Source organism: Salmo salar, chromosome ssa08 (assembly GCF_905237065.1).
Source record: "Salmo salar chromosome ssa08, Ssal_v3.1, whole genome shotgun sequence".
Lineage (NCBI taxonomy): Eukaryota > Metazoa > Chordata > Actinopteri > Salmoniformes > Salmonidae > Salmo > Salmo salar.
This window is the reverse complement of record NC_059449.1, coordinates 11,343,180-11,363,455: the sequence shown is the minus strand read 5'-3', so window position 1 is coordinate 11,363,455 and position 20,276 is coordinate 11,343,180. Positions and strand designations below refer to the sequence as shown.

The 20,276-nt window shown below is 43.2% G+C and overlaps 1 protein-coding gene across 1 annotated transcript in view; it reads right to left on the bottom strand.

The window, feature by feature from the left end:
- The window catches only part of LOC106610164 (neuronal membrane glycoprotein M6-a), a 73,146-nt gene extending 55,866 nt beyond the window's left edge, over positions 1-17,280 (bottom strand). The window contains exon 1 of the mRNA XM_014209344.2: positions 16,833-17,280. Coding sequence (XP_014064819.1) covers positions 16,833-16,836 — 4 coding nt within the window. The 5' untranslated portion in view covers positions 16,837-17,280. The remainder of the gene's footprint in view (positions 1-16,832) is intronic.
- Between the last annotated feature and the right edge of the window lie 2,996 nt (positions 17,281-20,276).

Below are 20,276 nucleotides of genomic sequence, written 5' to 3'. Positions count from 1 at the left end.
TTGCAATAATTTCGGCAGATAATTTTAGAAAGAAAGGGTCCAGATTGTCAAGCCCAGCTGATTTGTAGGGGTCCAGATTTTGCAGCTCTTTCAGAACATCAGCGTAATGGATTTGGGAGAAGGAGAAATGGGGGAGGCTTGGGCGAGTAGCTGCGGGGGGTGCAGTGCTGTTGAATGCAGTAGGGGTAGTTAGGTGGAAAGCATGGCCAGCCATAGAAAAATTCTTATTGAAATTCTCAATTATAGTGGGCTTATCGGTGGTGACAGAGTTTCCTATCCTCAGTGCAGTGGGCAGTTGGGAGGAGGTGTTCTTATTCTCCATGGACTTTACAATGTCCCAGAACTTTTTAGAGTTGGAGTTGCATGAAGCGAATTTCTGTTTGAAAAAGCTAGCCTTGGCGTTTCTAACTGCCTGTGTGTATTGGTTTCTAACTTCCCTGAAAAGTTGCATATCGCGGGGGCAGTTCGATGCTAATGCAGAACGCCACAGGATATTTTTGTGTTGGTTAAGGGCAGTCAGGTCTGGGGAGAACCAAGGGCTATATCTGTTCCTGGTTCTACATTTCTTGAATGGGGCATGCTTATTTAAGATGGTGAGGAAGGCATTTAAAAAAAATAACCAGGCATCCTCTACTGACGGGATGAGGTCAATATCCTTCCAGGATACCCGGGCCAGGTCGATTAGAAAGGCTTGCTCGTTGAAATGTTTCAGGGAGCGTTTGACAGTGATGAGTGGAGGTCGTTTGACCACTGACCCATTACGGGTGCAGGCAATGAGGCAGTGATCGCTGAGATCTTGGTTGAAAACAGCAGAGGTGTATTTAGAGGGCACGTTGGTTAGGATGATATCTATGAGGGTGCCAGTGTTTGCGGCTTTGGGGTTGTACCTGGTGGGTTCATTAATAATTTGTGTGAGATTGAGGGCATCAAGCTTGGATTGTAGGATGGCTGGAGTGTTAAGCATGTCCCAGTTTAGGTCACCTAGTAGCACGAGCTCTGAAGATAGATGGGGGGCAATCAGTTCACATATGGTGTCCAGAGCACAGCTAGGGGCCGAGGGGGGTCTATAGCAGGCGGCAACGGTGAGAGACTTGTTTTTGGAGAGGTGGATTTTTAAAAGTAGAAGTTCAAATTGTTTGGGTACAGACCTGGATAGCAGGACAGAACTCTGCAGGCTATCTCTGCAGTAGATTGCAACACCGCCCCCTTTGGTCGTTCTATCTTGTCTGAAAACGTTGTAGTTAGGGATGAAGATTACAGATTTCAATATATGCCATACAGATTAATTATGAATTCATTATTTGGTTAATTGTACATTATTAAACATTGCTTACCTCTAGGACCTAGGTTATTAAATAGCAGCATAATTGTTGTTTTAAATGAGGGCTGTAGAAGGTTGACAAACAGTACTATGCAGAGACTGTATTGGCTCTAACATGGGTGGAAGACTTCTATGTACAGTTGAATAGTTGTGAGTATGTATGTTACTATGTACTTTAGGACTAATAGTTGTGAGTATGTATGTTGCTATGTACTTTAGGAATAATAGTTGTGAGTATGTATGTTACTATGTACTTTAGGAATAATAGTTGTGAGTATGTAAGTCAGCAGCTGATAGGTGGTATAAGGAGATTAGACAGTATGCCTCCTTGTTATCATAAAATAATGTCCCAACAGCCGCCAACTCTAGGAATCAAACAGATGGTGTGTGTGTGTGTGTGTGTGTGTGTGTATGCATACGTGTCTGTGTTCATTTTAGCCCGTTTGTGTATTTGTTGTCATACAATGAAGGTTCAACCACTTTGAAGACCATTGTATGTCCTACATCAGCCTCTCTGACTGAACATATACAGTAGGCTTAGATAACCATCTAGTTTGGGTTCTATGAAATTCAGAACAGGCTGCATTAGACCTGGGGTTTGACCCCACATGTGGATCTGCTGTCATCTATGTCCACTATATGATCCTGTAGGTAACATGATAACACACCCAGAAAAACAAAAAAAAGAAATTGTATGAAATGTATGCATTCACTACTGTAAGTCGCTCTGGATAAGAGTGTCTGCTAAATGACTTAAATGTAAATGTAAATGTCTATGGATCTGCCTGGCTCTTTGTGTGTGTGTGTGTGTGTGTGTGTGTGTGCGTGCGTGCTGTGTGTGTGTGTGTGTGTGTGTACAGTATATTCTGTTCTTCTGATACTCAGTACTGAGATCTAAGTTGAGGCAAAATCAAAAATTGACAGTAGTCTACCATATTGTCAATGACCACATTATTTGACTAACAAAATCAGCCAGCACTTTAAATAGCCTAGTCTCAATACAGTGCAAGTATATTTGGATGCTTTGTACTGATCCTGAAAGCAACCAGTTGGTGTGATGGTTGTTGTGGCCTATCTCTCTGCTTGCTCTGCTACCGACTTCCTATCTCCTAGACACACGACTTCAAACGCGCTGTCTCTTTCCAGACTGAGGCAGCTTCTGAATCTATTACAGGCTACAAAAAACACGTCTCTCTTTCTCTCTGACGTATTCAAGAGTTCATGTATCTAAACATTTCATAGAGAATGTGTCTTCGTCTAAGCACTCCCCCTCCACATACAGAGAGAGAGAGAGAGAGAGAGAGAGAGAGAGAGAGAGAGAGAGAGAGAGAGAGAGAGAGAGAGAGAGAGAGAGAGAGAGAGAGAGAGAGAGAGAGAGAGAGAACCCAAAGCCCCCATAGGATTCCCCTAGCAGAGGCTGTTCATTGCTCAAACGGATTGCTGGGAGCAGAGGAGTGTTGAAGTGACATAATCGGGACTGCCGGCCTGCGTAGCCTATCCATTATAGAGAGGCTGTAGTGCTGGAGTGGTGCACAGACTAGAGCTCGCACCCTACAGAAAACAGAGAGACAGACATTTTAGATTCCACAAGCTATTTCCATTGTAAACAACTGGTGGTAGATTCTGTGTATGTGTTTATGTGTGGAGAAACACAGGCTTACAACATATGGGGCCTGTTCAGGGGGGGTGAAATGTTTAGGAGTGTTCCAATAAAAATTATTTTGTGTGTAGAACAGGAATGACTGTCTACGTAGAATAGAATGCAATGTACCTAATCAAGTCAGCTCTAGACGTTCCATTTCTATCTTCACTCTGAGGATTTTATTTTGAACGTCCTGGACATTTCAGCCAACCGAATGAACAACTTGAATGTTGCTAGTTTACATGAGAGCGGAAGCTATTAACACAAATATGCAAGCTATTCACAAGCACGGAAGTGTGTATGTTGACATATTAAGACGCACTCTTTGGTTGATATGATGAAAATCACGGCGATGCTTCAAATCCATTTGTGAACATAAGAAACTCACCTAATGAATAAACAAAGCATATTTTGTACGATTTTCTGTTATAATTTTAGTCAGAAGTATCACGACTTGTTACTTAACAGAGAAGTAAGTTAGAGGGCTGTTCTTCAAAGAACCATCACTTCACTTTCAAGATGGAAAATGAAAGATTTTTTCAGTGGTGCGGGGTTGCACTTTCCAGCTCGAGCCGCCACATATATCTGACTACAGTATATGCAGTGAAATGAATATGTCTGTGAGGGCAAAGTCACTGAGTTATTCCCAGACAAGACAAAGCCATGTCACATGATAGCATGAATGATGCCAAAGGTAGTGGACATTGTCTCCTACTGAGTCTTCACAGCAGTACATAGGAGGCTGGCGGGAGGAGCTGTAGGAGGACAGGCTCATTGTAATGGCTGGAATGGAATCCATGGAACGAAGTCAAACATGTGGTTTCCATATGTCTGATTTGCTTGATACCATAAAATGCATTCCATTCCAGCCTCCTCTGCAGTAGCAGTGACATATTATGTAGGGTTATATGCATATGTACAGTATGTATAACCTTACATAAATGTATATATACAGTATGTATAACCTTACATACATGTATATGTACAGTATGTATAACCTTACATAAATGTATATGTACAGTATGTATAACCTTACTTAAATGTATATGTACAGTATGTATAACCTTACATAAATGTATATGTACAGTATGTGTATAACCTTACATAAATGTATATGTACAGTATGTATAACCTTACATAAATGCATATGTACAGTATGTATAACCTTATATAAATGTATATGTACGGTATGTATAACCTTACATAAATGTTTATGTACAGTATGTATAACCTTACATACATGTATATGTACAGTATGTGTATAACAGGTACTACAAATAGCTTATTTGTTTAAGTGAATTAACACAAACAACCCAATAAATAACTATAAATGCTAACCTAAACAAACTAATTAAAACATGGAATTTGCATTTAAATAGCATCTCTCATCTACTGTATATATAAGTGTATCTCACACCCACTATGAATTGGGTATTCCCATCGGCACAAGCCTAAAGAAAAGGAGGACGGATGGGGGATTCTCCTCTTCTCTAATATACTGTATACTGTGTGACCTACATACAATGGATTGTGCACCGCCTGAATCTACCTTGGATACCAATCAGCCTGGCTTGGTGTGTGCAAGATAGCCTGGTTAAACCAGACTGAATGCTGCACTCAATGAGGAGGGTGGTGCTCTCTCTAGTAAAGGTAATGATTACCAATATTACGTGTGTGTGTGTGTATGTGTGTGTTCGTGTGTGCGTGTGTGTGTGTGTGTGTGCGTGTGTGTGTTCGTGTGTGTGTGTGCTACTCGTGATGTGTTGCTTCACTCAGTGACGGAGGGGGTGATAGGGCTTTTGCTCGCGGCTTCCTGCTTACTGCTCACTAAAGTCTTGCGTAATTGGTCAGATGCTCAAATAAATTCTGGGTCCATACGTGTTATGAGAAGAAAGGAGAGGAACCGGAACGAAGAGCTCCACCCTCTCTCTCTCTCTGCAAGTTACAGGCCGAATGTCCCCTCCCCTTCCGAAATTCCAAACACCTACGAAATGGTGAATTGTCCAAAGTACTGGGACCAATGCAGCTTGTTATCTCACACATCCCATTGTATCATGACAGATTGACTGTACCAATCTCACGCATCCCGTTGTATCATGACAGATCGACTGTACCAATCTCACGCATCCCGTTGTATCATGACAGATCGACTGTACCAATCTCACGCATCCCGTTGTATCATGACAGATCGACTGTACCATTTGTGTCTACGTAGTCTGTCTACAAGAGATTACAGCAGTGGGGATTGTGGTTGTGAAGCCTCTCTAAGCCAAGTTGTAGGTAGGTGGGATTACTATTTACTAACTGTCTACTGTCTGTCAGTCAGTGATGTTAGCCAATAGTGTGACAAATGACCATGCCCAGGCAGGCTCCCCTAAAGGGCTTCACAATGTGCGGAGTAAAGAGAGACGACTTCAGTTGACTCACATCAGACGATGCAGTGAATGACTATATCTCACAACGGCTAGACGGGAGTCTCGCTGTGAAAAGAAAGACAACAAACGCCATCAGTCAATCAACCAGTCAACACACTGAACATTGTTCTAACGTACCCTCAATCTCTTACACGTTCCACTGGTGTGAGAGTCAACCAGGTTGCTGAGCAGGGGCTGCCCTACGAGGTTATCCCCCTGTAGTTAGTTCTACCACATGGATGTCCCATCTGGAGGTTATACTGTAGGTTCATAATTACTGATGGCTGTTGATCATACAGTGCTGTCATATGACGTGTCACAGTGTTACAGAGTCAAATTCTTCTAAGTGTGGCTCAGGTGCTAGAGCACGCCGGCAGGGTTGTGGGTTCGGTTTCCGGGGCCACCCATACGTAGAAACGGATGCACGCATGACTGTAAGTCGCTTTGGATAAAAGCGTCTGCTAAATGGAATATATTTAATTATGTTTTATATGGCCCCGTGTGGCTCAGTTGGGAGAGCATGGTGCTAGCAATGCCAGGGTTGTGGGTTTGATTCCCACGGGGGACCAGCATGGGAACAAGTACAAAAATGTATTCATTCACTGCTGTAAGTCACTCTGGATAAAAGTGCCTGCTCGAATCTAGAATAGAATTTTGCGATAGTCAGTCATCACACCATTATTAACAGTGATAACGGTTACAGTGGTTACATCACGGTTTGAGTAGGACGTGAGAAGAAGCTGGACAGGAATCTGTTTTAAGGCGGCCATAGAGAGTTTGGCTCTGCAGTCGCTTCTTTAGTAATCGTGACGATATGCTGTTAGAGCACAGTACGGGCTCCTAGAGCTTTTCTTTGTGAACCCTGGCTAGGAGGAGATCGATCAATGTAGCCTATGTATTAAAAGTGTGTGTGTGTGTGTGTGTGTGTGTGTGTGTGTGTGTGTGTGTGTGTGTGTGTGTGTGTGTGTGTGTTTACACGTGCGTGCATGTGTATACCAGTGCTTCCAGCGTCCTGCAGATCTTTCTCAGTACAGTAGAATAGCTGAAAGTCAGACCGACCGCCAACTGGCTTCAAAACAGCATCGAAAGAAGAGAGGACAAGTGGTGTTTCAAAGAAGCATAGAAAGAGAGATGGAAAAAAGGGAATAGATAGAGAGGTGGGAAAGGAAGAGAGAGTGAGAGCGAGAGAGAGAGAGAGAGAGAGAGAGAGAGAGTCAGCAGACAAGAGGAAAAAAAGTGACAGGAAGGAGGATAAGAGGTAGAGAAAGACAGAAGGAGAGAAGGAGAGATAAAAGGTCATGTCAGTGAATGGCCTCGACACTCTAAAGCTCTCAGACACAGCTCTGAGGTCACATCCACGGGACACAAAACATCAAACAACAATTCAAGACAGATTCTCTTGGTATGTGTACACGCCGGTCGGCTCGAGTTCGGTCGCCACGGTAGACGGCGACCATGGCGACCGTGAGATCCACTTCCTGGTTTGAGAAGTGAATAAGCTCTATCTTCCAGTGACTTCCACCGGGCACTCCATGAAAAGAGAACTGTCCACGGGGATTGTGAGTGAAAAACGGGACGTCTTGAAACGAACGATCGCTCTGCTGTGCTGTGTGCAGGCGTCATAAATTGTCACACCGATGCAAAGACGATTTCTAGATGGGCAAACTCACCTCTCATATCTCATCATATTCTCAGTGGCAGTTGGAGAAATTGAACTCATTCTGAACCACAGGTTGTCCACCATTGGGTTAGTAAAGATGTAATAAACTACTATCAATACCAAACTGGATTTTGCAGTAAAGTCAAAGAGGGGTAATCTATTTATCTGCCAGTCAATATAGCATAATGAAATCTTCCCACGGGTCAATTAAACTCAGTCTGCCATTAAGTGCCATTGACAATAACGATGACAACATGAGTCTAGTAATATGATTTTGACAATGTCTGATGCATTCTCTTGGCTGCTATAATTCATTGTCCATCGTACAGTACTTAAAAGATTCCTTATCATCCCTTATTCCGGATCCGGGAATAATTCCATTACATCTTTTAAGACGACTGCACAGAAATAGAAAGAAATCAGGCCAGAGACAGTGGACAGACTCTCCTCCTCTCCTCTCCTCCCCTCCTTTTCTCTGTATCTCTTCTCTCGCTCACTCCTTCTCCTCTCCTCCTCTCCCTCGCTCCATCTCCCCCTCATTGTGCTATTTTTCCCGACCAGTCAGAGCATGCATGCATCGCGGTGCCCAAGGATTCCCTTGATGTTTAAAATAGCTCTCCGAAAACAGGATTAAAAATGTATTCACTTGTTTTCTTAATTCACAAATATTTAACCCTCCTCCCTTCACCTCCCTTCACCTCCCTTCACCTCCCCCCACCTCCCTTCACCTCCCTTCACCTCCCTGTTCCCATTCTCTTTACACTGACAAAAGACTGAGTAGCGTCCTTGTTTTCTAAACGGCCCTGTTGAAAAGGATATCTATAGGGATATGTACAGCATAGTGTGTGTGTGCGCGTGTGTGTGTGTGCGCGTGTGTGTGCGTGCGTGCGTGCGTGCGTGTATGTAAAACATGTATGTATTATTCATCCAGAGGGTGGTTCTCCCACCCACTATAGCTGTGACCAACATAAAAATATTTCAATAAATAAATATATTAAATAAATAAATGACGTTGTGTTATGATAATGTAATAACCCCAACCACAAACAATATTGATATCTACACAGGCCCTGTCAATCATTCAGTCTCACCTGGCCTATTCTATTATTTTAAGCCTACAGTGCGCAATCCACTTTAGATGATGTATCTACTGAAAGCTGGTCCTCCCCTGAACCTGATTCTGCTCTGATTAAACTCAGGATTGTGCCTTTAAAGCATAATGACCCATTTTTATTTGATTTTAAACCCCTTATCAGGGGAGTTGGGAGAAATGGCCATGCATCTTTTATGCAAAGTAATGTTTGCCTTGTGACGCTGAAGAGAGTGGAGTGCGCTGACGTCAGGTGTGAGCCAGCAACATCTGGGTTGTTTTGAAACCAAGCTGCTCAGTAAGAGCTCCATCATCGCTAGGCCACTGTAGGTCTGGTATCACCGAGGCAACGGCACGTGACTGTTTGCTCCTAGCATCTGATGTACCAGACATATAGGCTAAGCGCTTCCTCTTCTGCTGTTATTTCCTTAAAATCTCTATATATTGGAAATGAGCTAACCTTTTAGAAGGTGAACTCTGACCTCAAGTTGGTGGAATTCTTCAGCCTAAGGTGACTGTGTGCTGATCAGTAACTGAGACACCTCGGGCAGCACTAGCAGTTTGGCCCTCCTGCAGTTCGAAAAGTTATTATGTCGGAAATGGATGGAAATGTGTCTCGGGGACATTATGACGCTTCAAACACATAAGGGCCAATTTCCACAAGGAAAGAGCAGAGTGTGTGTGTGTTGTGCGTGTGCATGTGTGTGAAAATATAGCCATCAAGGTGGTGTGTCACGGTTGTCGTCGGTGAAGGAGGACCAAAACGCAGCAGGTATGTGCAGGCTCATCTTGATGTTTATTTGCTTTCAAAATGAACGTACAAAAATAACAAAACACGAACGATCAACAAAAACAGTCTGGTAAGGCACAAGGCGAAACACAGAACAATCTCCCCCAAAATACAAGACAAACACACCCAACTAATATAGGACTTCCAATCAAAGGCAACACCAAACAGCTGCCTTCAATTGGAAGTCCAACCCCAATTAACTCAACATAGAACCAGACACACTAGACTAAACATAGAAATACCTAAACATAAACCAAAACCCGGAAATACTAAATCAAACACCCTTTTAACAAACACACCACCCCGAACCACATAAAACGAATACCCTCTGCCACGTCCTGACCAAACTACAATACTAATTAACCCTTATACTGGCCAGGACGTGACAGGTGAGAGAGGCACTAATGCTTTCAGAGACAGAAAGGGAGCTGATGAGTGACTAGGTGAGCCTATGTACAATTAGAGGGAAAGATGTATATTTATGACTGTATTGTATTGAAACCAGGGACTAGGGTTTCTGTGAAGTGAATGCCATTTCCCGCTATGTGAATTAGCATGTTGAAGTAATGTGATGTATTATTAAGTTGAGATTGTTGTCCTGTATTTTCACGCCACGATAAGAGATGTTACCTGCTTCGATTGAAGCAAGCCCAATGTCTAAATATGTATTGTCTGTGTCTGGGTTTAATACAGTACCTGAGCCTGGCACTACAACAGCTAAGCCATGAGAGGAGTGGAAGAGGAAGAAAGCGTGAAACAGCGAGGATGGAGGGATGGAGGAGTGAAACAACGAAGGTGGAGGATGGAGGGATGGCGGCGGAAGAGGGGCGGAGGGACGGGAGCTCATATCACAGTCTGATGTCATGGTTATGACTCAGGCCCAAATTGCAAACTATTCCCTATATAGTGCCCTATGGGCCCTGGTCAAAAGAAGTGCACTATAAATGTAATCGGGTGCCATTTGGGACTGGGACATACATACAGGCAACGCTCCAGAAAGCTTCTCATGTGTGATGCACTGCCTCTTGCCTCCACATTTAATACACATACAAGGTAGTCACTTTGGCATTTCTAGTCTCAGGGACATTCAATAAGATTATATTAAATGACGTTTGGGCTGTGTTGGGAGATTTTGTGTATCTGAGAGGGATGGTGTTTTGTGTAGTATGTGTATTAGAGCGCTATGGCTGCAGGCTGTGATTAACTTGACGGTCTGCCCCACCCATGACCTGGATAACAGTTATACTGCGATATTATAGGAGGAGAGGACAGAGAGTGGGGAAGGTGCAGGGCTATATCAGTGAGGGAATCCTCTCCTCTCCTCTCCTCTCCTCTCCTCTCCTCTCCTCTCCTCTCCTCTCCTCTCCTCTCCTCTCCTCTCCTCACATATAGCCACCATGCCTCAGTGACACGGGAATGCTCTTTCTGTGCCTTTAGTGGAAGCTCTGATGTGAATTATGACCACTGTGAGTGTCCTCATGTGGATGTAATGTGCACACACACACACACACACACACACACACACACACACACACACACACACACACACACACACACACTGCTTTGCCAAGTCATTAGATGGTGGTGAACAGAAGGAGGAAGAAAAGGACTAAAGGAATTAGCTGAACACAGACTCTCGGCTTGGTAGTATTCAGTAACCATGGCAACGTACTCTGGTAGAAATGCATTTGTCTGCCGGTGAAGAAAAATACACACAAAACACCTGTTAGAATCTACCTGACTTCTATAGTTCTGAAACGCTCAAACAGGCATATCTCCATGTTAGGTCTATGGTAACCTGGCGTGGAACACACTGAACATGCCCTGCATGTGTCTTTAAGTACCAGGCTCATAATAAGCATACAAGGCAGTCAGAGAGAGTCCAAGGCTACGCTACAATAGACTGCAGGAATCAATACAGACCTGTTGAGAGCAACTCCATTAAGAGGTGAACGAATGGAAGGAAGGAATAGAAAACAGAGCGAACGAGAGAAGAATAAACAGCAGAATACATTTCCTGCCCAATTCTTATTTGATCAAATCACAGGACATGAGCCTGTAAAAGAAGGATTAGCGTAATTTGTGTGTTTTACTATCTATGTCTTCGCGCAGAAAGAGACGCGCAGTTAATCTGACAACAAAACACTACCTTCTCAGAAATGTTTGACGCTTTACACATAGTACTTCATGTATTGTGATATATGGAGAAGAAATTCAAACTCATAACAACAGTTTCCATCCCATTTTCCAGCACAACACGTATGAGGACGTCATGTCTTATTTGGGTTAGTCCTAAAATGTTATGTAAGCATGATAGGATTACCCAGAATGCCCCCTGTTGAAGCTCTGTGGGGGGTCTGAAGGTCGTGGTTCCCCTCTACCTGTACCCACCACTGTACACGCACACACACGCACAAATACACACAGTATGTGCCCACTTCCTTCATGTAATATTGAAGGGATGAGAACGGACAAGGCTGTCTAAACCTTGGATCACGGTACCTCGGTTTCATTACAGTAGACTAACAGATCTAAAGAGCAACTCAAGCCCCTACATAATGTGTGTGTGTGTGTGTGTGTATTGTAACTTTGCACAATACACAAAAAAATGCGGGCTGAGGCTGTTGAAATGTACAATACAGAGGCCATAAAGTTTTCGCCATAGCACGCCTGAACCTGCAAAGAATGTTTCTTCTTCTTCTTTAAGTACCCATTGTGTGGTGAAAACGGGAGGTCAAAGGGCAATTGTGTCATAAGGGAACTGAATTCCATTCCAGAGGGGATTGAGTTTGGACACAGAGTTCTGAGAGCCTTGGCAACAGTGAAGTACACTTGCTCGAGCCACAACGGTTTTGGTGGCAGGACATAGCTACTGTGCTAAACACACTTAGCTGGTCTGCTACACTCAAGGGCACTCAACAAGTGTACACTCGGGTGTTCACTACAGTACACTGCTGCACTACAGATATGAACAACACAATGTGTTCCTCTTTTACAGTAACACCTGAGGGAATAAACAGGAACAGATAGCAGCCTAGCTCACCATGTAATAGCACCAAGACAGTGGAGCCAACAACGATGAAGGACCATGTGACTCAAAGATAGAGATAGAGAGGGTCTGGATTTTAGATCAAACCCCTTTGGCCACTGGTAAGTTGGAAAAGAGCCTACTTTCCGCTAAAGCCTCACCAGGAAAAATAGTGGATCAAGCGCTGGCTATTTGGTAACGTTTTGTGTAGGTACTTGTTTGACATATTACTGCGTTGTTAGGAGCTAGTAACTTGAGAATTTCGCTGCACCTGCTATAACATCTGCCAAACTGTGTACCCAACCAATACACGTTGATTTGATTTGGCCTATAGGGAATCAACAGCAGAAAGGTCTTTACGATAGAGAAAGAGAGAAACGACAGACAATTGGTCAGAATATGAACCTATGATGGGAAGGATTATCTAAGGAGAGTAGGAAGCAGCCAGTTTGACCTTGCTAGGGGGTATACACTACTAGATAGTCCCTGTGACTTAGAGAGGAGACTTCTCACTGGTTCAGTACGAACTGTATGTCACCCGCTCAGTCTCTCTCTGTCTCAGAGCATCTGGAGAAGTGAGTTAGTGGCGGTGGAAGGGAGTTTTGTATTTCAGGCTCTCTCTCTCTGGCCAAATCTGATCTAGGAACAGTTCACAACCCGTAACTCCATCCAAATCGAAAGCAGGGATGCAGAACAGGAGAGCAGGGGTAGGAGGGTGGCTCAATGACTCCCCCCCCAAGACATACAACTGCTTGCTCACTATTTACTGCTGCTTGGAAATCCAACACCGTGGAGTCCGACGGGAGGATGAGAAAGAAGAGAAACATGGAAGATGGCGCCAGGATGGGCCGCACATCAAAGCTTGGCCGGCACCGCCTGCTGCCGTGGGTAGATTGTCTGTTATTGAGATTTGAGCTTTAGTCATTCCATACAGGAAAGTAAAATGACCTCTCTTCAAACACACACACACACACACACAGAGAGAGAACTTCGATTAAGGAGATAGGAGTTTGGAACAACGGGGGATTCTAGCCCTGGGTCTCTGCCAATGATTGCAATTCCATACAGCATAATGCTGACAGCACTGTTGTATCATAATAAATCATTCTCCTGCACACACACACACACACACACACACACACACACACACACACACACACACACACACACACACACACACACACACACACACACATACACACACACACACACACACACACACTGGGTAATCTGTCCTCACTGAGGGTATAAGGGTGCGGATAAACTTCTCAGGTTCAGGTAGAATAGAAAAATCACTCAACTCTGCAACTGTATTCTAATTCAGTGCGTGCAACATTAGTGTCCAACTCTCTGTCACTGCATACTCTTCACACAGTAACGTCTGTACAACATCTGACTAATGTTTCACCAACGTAGAAGCTGAACAGCTGCGTCATGGGCGTTTGAGCATATTGGCATATTTAGCATATTGGCATATTGGTGACTTATTGGCCAGATGGAATGAGATAGGCAGACATGTTATTGGCATGGCGGGATGGGGTCTGTTAGTGGGCCTCATACTCTCATGCCATCTGATAACACTTGATCTAAGGCTGCAAAAGTGGCAAGAGTTCCCGCCTATAGAGCCCAGGAGTGTGCACGTGTGTGTGCAGCCGTGCATATGTCTGTGTCTCTGTCAGTGTCTGTGTGTGTGTCTCCGTGTCTGTGTCCAACCCATGGGGTCAGACCCAGACCCAGATAGGCTTGGAATGCAAGACAGACAGACAGACAGACAGACAGACAGACAGACAGACAGACAGACAGACAGACAGACAGACAGACAGACAGACAGACAGACAGACAGACAGACAGACAGACAGACAGACAGACAGACAGACAGACAGACAGACAGCGCTATTCACATTAGCAAATCCTCCCGGTTCTCAGCTGGAGCAGGGAGTCAAAGGACATGAAGTGAAATTGTTCCACAAACACTGCAACGCTTGTGAAGATTATCAAAAGGCCCCACAGAAAGAGGAGAATGCTTGGAGGGGGCACAGAACAACCACATAATACCACCATTTAGCACCCATGTGATTTGCTGGATGCATAATGGAGGGATGATGCAAAAAAGAATGATTGAAAGAATGAATGGCCGTTACACAGTAACAATGTCTGTCTGTCTGTCTGTCTGTCTGTCTGTCTGTCTGTCTGTCTGTCTGTCTGTCTGTCTGTCTGTCTGTCTGTCTGTCTGTCTGTTCTCTATGAGATTTCATCAGACATAATGCACAATGGGGAATTGGCTGCTCGGGTTATAAACACTCCAAACAATGAAATGGCAGTCGTTTTCAGGGTGCATATCCCTGCCAATATACCCCACTAAAATTAATCTGTGCCAAATGTCCATGAAAAGAGGTATCCTTATAAAAGACCAACCATAGACAACAACAGATGACATAATCCAGATTGTTTCTTTCCTTCATTCTCTAGATTGATGAGCACCTTTGACCAAGGCCTACAAAGACAAACCAATAACAAACCAATTAGAAACTACTTTGAACCTGTGACAAACACTTTCCTCAAGGGGCCAGGTGAGGCTCAAGGCCACTTCCCCTCATTCAAGATGAGTTTTTCCTGGTAGCTGTACTGTTCTTTCCTTTCCTCACATCTGTTTGTGTTCCACCAGTAGCAAATTGACATGGCAGCGAGAGAGACATAGAGAGAGACAGAGAGAGAGGGACAGAGAGAGAGAGACATAGACAGAGAGAGAGAGAGAGACAGAGAGAGAGAGAGAGAGACAGAAAGAGAGAGCAGGACCGAAAGATAGTGCAAGACAGAAAGAGAGGGACAGAAAGAGGCAGCGAGAGAGAGAGAGAGAGAGAGAGAGAGAGACAGAGACAGAGACAGAGACAGAGAGAGGGGGGAACCAAAGAAATTAGCAGCCGGCCCTGTCCTTCAGGGGGGAAATTAAACATTGGGTTGACATAATTGGAACAATGGAGAATCTGACACACAAACGTACTTTGAAGGCTATTCTTTATGATTACCTTTCATTTGCGTTTCCTTTTCACGTTTAATTGAAAAAGAGGCAGAGCTCTTGATATACATTGCTTTGTTTTCAATTGGACTGTGCATCCTTAGACATCCACACAACAGTGGTATAAACCAGTATAAAATGTATCCAGTCATTATGAGCAGTCGTAAAATCAGTGTTTCAGTAAAATGGCAACCCTGCCACTTGTTTTGCTATACAGCTGAGGGATGTGGCTGGAAAAATAATTAATATACCATTGAACCAATTCCCAGATCCCAGATTGTAGCTGTAAATCTAGTGCCTAGTGAGTTGTAATTGCGTTAAAAATCTCACCATAGCTTCTGTCACTTCCTCATATCTAGCAAACAGACAAGCAGCATGATGTGATTCTGAGCTTCTTACTGGACTAGTAAGTTCAATACAAACTCTGTGGCTAGTTAACGTTAGTATCCTACCTAGTAAGAAACCTACCGCAAGCTAACGTTAGCTAGTTAATACGCATAGCTACATGTTGTACATAGCTAAACAAACGTATTGTTTTGTAAAATTAGAGAGTAAGCATATCTAGCAATTATTTTTGAAATGGTTTTTCCTGACCCCAGTTGACCTAGGTAGGAAAACTGACCCCTAGTTGTACTGTAGCCAGATAGATTCCCGTGTGACGGTTCTGTACAATGTTTTAGTTAAAGCAAATAACTACAGTGGGTCCTGGAGTTTTCCTTGGCCAGGTCACTTGGTCAGGAGAAACTGCTGCCTCCCATAAACTCTGATCAGCTCTGATCAGGCCCTACACCCAAACAAGGGCACTGCGTTCATCCACCTCTGGCCTGCTGGCCCCCCTACCTCTGAGGAAGCACAGTTCCCGCTCAGCCCAGTCAAAACTGTTCGCTGCTCTGGCACCCCAATGGTGGAACAAGCTCCCTCACGACGCCAGGACAGCGGAGTCAATCACCACCTTCCGGAGACACCTGAAACCCCACCACTTTAAGGAATACCTAGGATAGGATAAAGTAATCCTTCTAACCCCCCCCCTTAAAAGATTTAGATGCACTATTGTAAAGTGGTTGTTCCACTGGATATCATAAGGTGAATGCACCAATTTGTAAGTCGCTCTGGATAAGAGAGTCTGCTAAATGACTTAAATGTAAATGTAAATGACTACTTAATAGCATATTAGCAGCATGGTAAATAAAACAACATGTTTTGAGGAAATTGTGTGTGTATGGGGGGGACAGTGTGTGTGTGTGTGTGTGTGTGTGTGTGTGTGTGTGTGTGTGTGTGTGTGTGTGTGTGTGTGTGTGTGTGTGTGAGCGTGTGTGAGCGTGTGCGTGTTTTTGCGTGTGTGTTCAATACCATTTCATCACTCAGTTGAAGGCGTCTGGCAACGCAACTCAATTGAAAGCACTTTAATTATATCCCTTCCATGCACAGTGCACACATTCCTTTCCCAGGAAAGCTACGGAGTTCAAACCATCTATTCTTATCCAAGGCTACTCAATAGATACTGTTACAGAAGGCTCCCACAAGATAAAGAAACTGTTGCTTGTATCAAATCAAATTCTTATTCTGATTGATAAAGCATTTGGTTCAAAACATGTTGACGTTAATTTAATAGATCATGAAAAAAAAATATTCCACATGCGGGGACATTGCATTCCTCTTTCTAAAATGTATGCATTAGCAATATGATTTTAACAATTTTCTAAACAGTTTCCCGAATCAGCAATTCAAACGCTCTGCTGTAACGTCGTTCATCCAAAAAGTGTCAATCACCGCAGCACCCAAACCCACGTTCCGTTATCATTGTTCGGAAGTAGCATCAACAAGTCGCCAATAAATTATAAACCAGAAGACAACAATTGTATTTCACTTACCCATCTCAAGCTATTTCTCTTCACTGTGATGGTGAATAAAGTTATCAGGTTGTAGACCTCAGTAGCAACTTTCGAGATACAGCAGTCCAGTCCAATGTGGGTCGCAATGCACAGACAAAAACGGACCTTGCGACGTAACAGTAATCAGCCGAGCGGGTGAACTGGCAAGCGCAGATTTCTAGAGGGAAAAATCCGGAGGAATCAATGGTGTTTTGTCCGACCGAATTAATGAGTAAAGAAAACGGACAAAAGTACAGTATTGTGTGGTCTGTCCGAAGCTAAATCCCTGGGTCATTTTAACAAAGAGAAAGCACACAGAGCATGGGTTGTCTGCATGTATGGCTACGCTAAGTTCAAGTCATCAATTCAAACGGTGATTATTGAATATGCCTACAGTTCAAAAGTCGATAAAACCCCTATATTTTTACATTAGACACCACAAAGTTGTGAATTTAGATGGTCAGTAAATCAATAAAATACTTGGGGTATCCTAGCTTGGGTTGTAGCCTATTGCGTTATAAACAAGTAGTAGGTCGGCCTAGGCTTGCTTAATAAACATCAGATGTTACCATGGTTACTCCATGATATCAGTGTGAAAGAAGTGGCTGTAATATTCTCTACGGAGAGTCGCTTTAATAGTCTCTGCAAGGGAGAGAGAGAATGTTAAATTAAATGATATTTGAGATTACTTTACACGTTGTACATGCTATTGGTCCTTTTGGCGGTTGAAAGTGTTTATTTGACTTTTTCCAGCGCTGGTAGGTTCCATCGTTTATATATTAAATCTCTTGACTCATTGCAGGTGATGTAGTCAACCAAAGCATGTTTCCTCGCAGTCAGCTGGACGTGTTTGTCATTTGGTCTGTGGTTTGGTTAGGCTCGGCCATATTGTGCAAGTGTTTGTTTGCAAATTGTATCAGAACTGAAAATAAAAACCGGAAGTACAAACCGATATCCAGACCAGCTACTGAAAGTTGGAGTAATAACACTACTCTATTTTGTCTCAATTTTCGAGCAGCAGGTGAAACCTCACAGACAACCAGTAGAGTAAGTTTAAATATAATTGTATTCAACATTCTGACTTGTCAGGAACATTTACACAATTTAAGCACACAGCCCTGATGTCAGCCTGATTAATCAGACTAGGCCTAGGCTAGTCCCGAATGTGGTGATTCTTTCCACTCACTGTGGTGAAGCTTTCCATTGACCGTATGGCATAGCCACGCACATTTAGGCTACATAGAATAAAAAACTAAAACTCCCTTGTCTGTCATGAATGTTGAATAAACATAGTCTGCTGATTGTTCGTGTGGTTGGTTCATAGTAAGGTCGAAATTTGAGACAAAATATTTAATGTAATTTTTTTTAACCTTTATTTAACTAGGCAAGTCAGTTAACAACTCATTTGTATTTACAATGACGGCCTATACCGGCCAAACCCGGATGACGCTGGGCCAATTGTGCGCTGCCCTATGGGACTCCTAATCACGGCCGGTTGTGATACAGCCTGGATTCAAACCAGGGTGTCTGTAGTGACGCTTCTAGCACTGAGATGCAGTGCCATAGACCACTGCGCCACTTGGGAGTAGTATTAAACCGACTTCAAAACATTTTGTATTGTATTTTGAATTTATTATGGATCCCCATTAGCTGCTGCCACTCTTCCTGGGTCCAGCAGAATTAAGGCAGTTTAAACAATTTTAAAAACATTACAAAACATGAACAGATTTCATGACACACTGTGTGCCCTCAGGCCCCTACTCCACCACTACCACATATCTACAGTACTAAATCCATGTGTGGTATGTATAGTGCGTATGTTATCGTGTGTGTGTACGTGTGTATGTACGTGTCTGTGCCTATGTTTGTGTTGCTTCACAGTCCCCGCTGTTCCATAAGGTGTTTTTTTTATACTTTTAAATCTAATTTTACTGCTTGCGTCAGTTAAACATGGGTCTTTGTGCGTGGCAATCAATACTTGTTTGCACATCAGCTAAGGCACGTGCCCAAGACGAAAGTTCATACACGCAATGCATGCATACTAACTGAAGTCTTCCTGATGTTTACATGGTTTTTCGCATGTGCCAGGTGACAGAAATTTCAACGACGCTACCAGCGCTCTAAAAGGTAAAGGAAATAATATTTTCCTGTCGATATTTTGTCAAACATTTACACCTGCTGAAGTACCAACCACACAGACTACTGGTAGAGAATGGTGCTGCAATGAATAGTCGACCTTTTACGGGCTCCTGACCAATTCTCTTATTTTGTGTGTTTTTTTTGTGCTGATCTTAACTTTTTTTCTACATAATGTTTCCGCCCATCGTTTCTATGACCGAAAATACCTTCTTGACATCAGAACAGCGATCACTAACCTCGATTTGGATGAAGATTTGTACTTCAAAGAATCGGAGGCGCAGGACATACTGCTCACCCCGGGCCAGGCCCTAATCCCAGAGACTCTGAAAAGAAAATGGCGACGTGAGAGAAGCTGACGTATAGGCACTGGGGACCCAGACAAAACTATGTCGGCGAGTTCATAAACCGCTTCTACCCTCCGTTCTATTGGCAAACGTACAATCACTGGAGAACAAACTGGACGAGCTCCGTTTGAGACTACCCTATCAAAGGGAAGTGAATAATTGTAATATCCTATGTTTCTTGGAGTTATGGCTGAGCAAGGACATGGATAATATACAGTGCCAATCAAAAGTTTGGACACACCTACTCATTCAAGGGTTTTTCTTTATTTCTACTATTTTCTACATTTAGAGAATGAATAGGATATAAAAGTAAATAAATAAAATCAAAACCTGCTGAAAAAGAACATCAGAACAATGAAATAACACATATGGAATCATATACTAACCCAAAAAAGTGTTAAACAAATTCTTCAAAGTAGCCACTCTTTGCCTTGGTAACAACTTTGCACACTCTTGGCATTCTCTCAACCAGCTTCATGAGGTAGTCACCTGGAATGAATTTTAATTAACAGGTGTGCCTTGCTAAAAGTTCATTTGTGGAATTGCTTCTTAATGTGTTTGAGCCAATCAGTTGTGTTGTGACAAGGTAGGGTTGGTATACAGAAGATAGCCCTATTTGGTAAAGTCCATATTGTGGCAAGAACAGCTCAAATAGGCAAAGAGAAACAACAGTCCATCATTACTTTAAGACATGAAGGTCAATCAATCCAGAAAATGTCAAGAACTTTGAACATATTTTCAAGTGCAGTCACAAAAACCATCAAGCGCTATGATGAAATTGGCTCTCATGAGGACCGCCACATTACCTGTGTTGCAGAGGATAAGTTATTTAGAGTTACCAGCATCAGAAATTGCAGCCCAAATAAATGTTTCACAAAGTTCAAGTAACAGACACTACTTAAGCACACCAATAATAAGAAAAGACTTGCTTGGGCAAAGAAACACGAGCAATGGACATTAG